This window comes from Hibiscus syriacus, unplaced genomic scaffold (genome assembly GCF_006381635.1).
Source record: "Hibiscus syriacus cultivar Baekdansim isolate YM2019G1 unplaced genomic scaffold, ASM638163v2 tig00110893_pilon, whole genome shotgun sequence".
NCBI lineage: Eukaryota > Viridiplantae > Streptophyta > Magnoliopsida > Malvales > Malvaceae > Hibiscus > Hibiscus syriacus.
In genome coordinates, this window is record NW_024062901.1 from 8312415 (window position 1) to 8316201 (window position 3787).

General features: G+C 28.8%; 1 protein-coding gene across 1 annotated transcript; it reads left to right on the forward strand.

Annotated features, from left to right (window-relative positions):
• Nucleotides 1–312: 312 nt before the first annotated feature.
• On the forward strand, nucleotides 313–3583 carry LOC120145678 (basic leucine zipper 19-like). Its single transcript, XM_039159450.1, has 5 exons — nucleotides 313–422; nucleotides 496–586; nucleotides 2995–3121; nucleotides 3206–3449; nucleotides 3547–3583. Exons 1-5 carry the CDS (start codon nucleotides 313–315, stop codon nucleotides 3581–3583), a joined length of 609 nt encoding a protein of 202 aa, XP_039015381.1.
• The last annotated feature ends 204 nt before the right edge of the window (nucleotides 3584–3787 follow it).

A 3787-nucleotide genomic window follows, 5' to 3' on the forward strand; every position in this document is an offset into this window, starting at 1 on the left:
AACAAATAAGGGAAAAAACATTATTTGCTTGACAGCTTGAATACCAAATTACATATCCAGTGGGCAAATAGTATTATCATTTTAGATAATTCATGTAATCCACAATGCATTAGGCTTTTATAGTAGTATGGACATATAAGGTAATCAAGCTAATACATGTATTTTCACTATACAAATATGATTTGTATATAAAAAAGAAAAGCTCTCGGGAATTTTTTCCCTCAACGCAATCACTAACTCTGAGAAGCTTATTTAGGGTTTTCAAATTCCTCCACTTGAACTTTCCTCTCCTTTTTTTCTTAGATTGAAGTAATGTCAGGAATTAAGATTAGAGAGGTTAATGACAATGCAGATCAGGTCCCCCATGGTGAAGGACAAACAGTTGGCAGTGACATGGCCATGGACCCTAAAAAGCTCAAAAGGTGAATCACATACATATCATTATATATTCAGATTTGTTCGTCAGAAAGATTGATGAATGTGATATTTTTGTAGGATTGCTGCTAGCCGCAAGTATTCACGGAGGTATAGACTCAAACAGCTGCAATACATTGCACAACTGGAAACAGGAGTTAGGGCTCTCCAGGTAAACGAACATCTCTCGTATATTTTTCTTTTTTCTCGTGTTTATGATCTTTGATAGAGAAAATATCAATAAAAAATATTTGTTTTGGGGGGTTTTTAAGACGATCATTTTTGAAATGTGAGCATTGACCCTACTGTCTAATCCAGATCTGAGAATAAAAAAGTTCAAACCTTAAAATCTTAAAGGGAGAACAAGAGTTAGCGAAAAAAAACATCAAATAGAACAAGTAAATTATATAGAGATAACGTTAGAATAGAGTTTCTAATTAAACTTTACGTACACGAATAATACATATACAACATGCATAAATATGATAAAAAGAGAGTCTCTAAATGCTCCGACATAAGTACAGTTATATATGATAATATTATTTACGATTTTTGTAAAGTAAAAACAAGACTATATTATAAGTATAGTCGTAATTTTTAATATAGTCTTCTTCTTCTTTTTTGTAACTAAAAAAAGACTATATTAAAAATTACATTCACGCGTAATACATATATAACATGCATAAGATGAAAATGTAATTTTTAAAAAATTCCGACATAAATACAGTTGTATACTACAATAAAATATTATTTACAATTTATATAAGGTAAAAATGTAAAATCGATATTTAACAATTAAATATCAATATGAAAATCTTTTTTCTTAAAAAGTATTGAATTATAAAATAAAACTAAATCATTCATGTTGATATTGTATTTAAAAATAAAATGCTTAAAACATAAATCACTCTTCTAAATTTTGTACCTTTGGTCCAGCTTCCCATCAAATTTTTGGTATTTGTTCTTGAAATTTTCTTATCTAGTTACCCCTATAATTAACAAATATAGTCGGTTTGCCTCCTAAAATTTAAAACTTGATACAATATGACCCCTTATAATATTATATTAATGTTTGAAAATAGAGTTTAAAATGTTGCTGCTCTATTGATAATGTCATCGATTTAGTGATCTACACTAATAGAATATCCAAAAATTAATATTATTAATTTTATGTGTCATTCTATATCACGATATTCTATCAATTACATTGTACAAAGTTTTTAAACATCAACATATAAATTGACTTTGTTAAATATCAACATATATTCCGAAAATTATTCATTGTTGATTTTGTGTTTAAAAATGACACAAAACATGCAATCGATATCTATCAATTAAACATCAACATACAAGTAGTTTTTAAACTTTATTATTTTTAATTTAGAATTATCGACTTCAATAATATAATAAATTACTTATTGTTGATTGTGTTCTTGAAAATAAAAAAAGAAAAGAAAAAATTTTTAATTATGTGTTTGAACGTAGCCAATTGTATTTAGTTGTATCAATTAAACATCTCCCACGTGTATTTTATTATCTTACATGTCCATGTTAGACACCCATCCACACTTAGACATGGTTCATTACATTTTTATGGAAGAAATCCTCACATGCCTTATGTTTATTGTTAAATATCTAGCGTGAACTATCATAATGATATTATGCATGATATATATATATATATATATATATATATTACTAATCATAATGTATTTAATTAAATTTAATATTTTAATCAAATCATAATATTATTCTTCTTATATGACCTGAGTTTGATTATATATATATAGTACTAATCATAATGTATTCAATTAAATTTAATATTATAATCAAATCATAATATTATTCTTCTTAGATGACCTGAGTTTGAGTAGTATAATTTATATATGTACTTGAGTTTACAATATAGGTCTTCTAAAAATTTAAATTTAATGTCATAATGAAATCATAATATTGTTCTCCATAGGTGATTCATATTCGAGTAACATAATTTACACGTGTGCATGAGTTTAAAATCTAGGTCTTTTTGAAAAATTATATATGTATGATGTCATAATGAAATCATAATATTGTTTTTCCTAGATGATTTGTGTTAGAGTAGCATAACTTGAATCCGTGTAAGTTAAAATTCTAGGTCTTTTAAAAATATTAAAGGGTAAATTGCATGATTCGTTCAAGTTTTGTACACTTTTCATCACTGAATTCTAAAAAAACATAATATTTGATTCGTTTCATTTTTATTTCATTAATATGTGGTCATGTTCATTTTTATTTAATTAAGAAGTCATCATTTATCTTATCGGCTTTTAAATATCCTGTCACTAAAATTTTGACGTTGGTGAGGAAATTATATAAAAATGACAAATCTTAATTAGATAAAAATGAAAGTAATAAAATATTATACTTTTGAATTTAGTGAAAAAAATATACAAAATTAAAACAAAAATAATCAATCATGTAGTTTACTAAATATAAAATTTAATATCATAATGAAATCATAATATTATTATCCTTGATTTTGAATTTCTAATAAATTTATGCGTATTGCCAAACCCTAACAATAGCTTAATATGTACGTAGGCTCAAGTGGCGGTCACGTATCCTAGGATCAAATATGCTAAAACGCAAAACTCATTGTTGCGAGCTGAGAATTCCTCCATGAAGAAAAAGTTGTATGACCTCTCCAACAAGCTTATGATGAAAGAAGGTTTCCTCTATATCCCCTCTCGCTCTTCATTTCTTTGTTTGAAAATAAGTCAAAACCTAATGCTGGGATAACTTTTTTGTAAAGCTGAATATCATGAACTGAAGAAGCAGAAGGCTGCGTTGAAGCAACTGTCTGTCCTGTACCAATCTCCCATTGCAGATACCTCAGAAGCAGAGCAACAGAGCTTCAGGCAGCTGGTGAATATAGCCAGGGATCATTCAGGGTTCAATCAGTTTGCAGGGGAAGCTCGAGTGCCAATGATGCAAGATCCAGACCTTGAGAACCAGTTTGGGTCCGATGTCAACAATGAAAAAACCCCTAATCCGATGTAAACTCCCAGCTTTGGCTGCTTGGGTTTGTTCTTCTCTCAATTTAATTTGCATGGACAGACTTTGCTGTACTTTTTACAGTAATTTTGTTTTCAGACTTAAGGTGGAAACTGAGGAAACTGGGATCCAATAAAACGAAGAAACTATTTTGATGAGTTGGGTGATCTTAGGGATGCGCATGGACTCGAACCATATGGGTTCCGATCTGACCCGACCTGATTGAGTCAGAATTTTTTTTAAAAATATAGGGATCGGGTCAGGTAATTTTTTTTTAAAGTTATGTTTAGGTCGGGTTGTGTTTGGATTTAGGGTAAAAATATCCGACCCGACCCGAAAA

What these genes read in the sequence shown, in the direction of transcription:
- LOC120145678 (XM_039159450.1), top strand. Translation starts at nt 313, where the DNA reads ATGTCAGGAATTAAGATTAGAGAGGTTAATGACAATGCAGATCAGGTC. An exon ending in CAGGAGTTAGGGCTCTCCAG is followed by an intron (nt 587 to 2,994) that starts GTAAACGAACAT and finishes ATATGTACGTAG; the next exon opens with GCTCAAGTGGCGGTCACGTA. An exon ending in GAAAAAACCCCTAATCCGAT is followed by an intron (nt 3,450 to 3,546) that starts GTAAACTCCCAG and finishes TTTTGTTTTCAG; the next exon opens with ACTTAAGGTGGAAACTGAGG.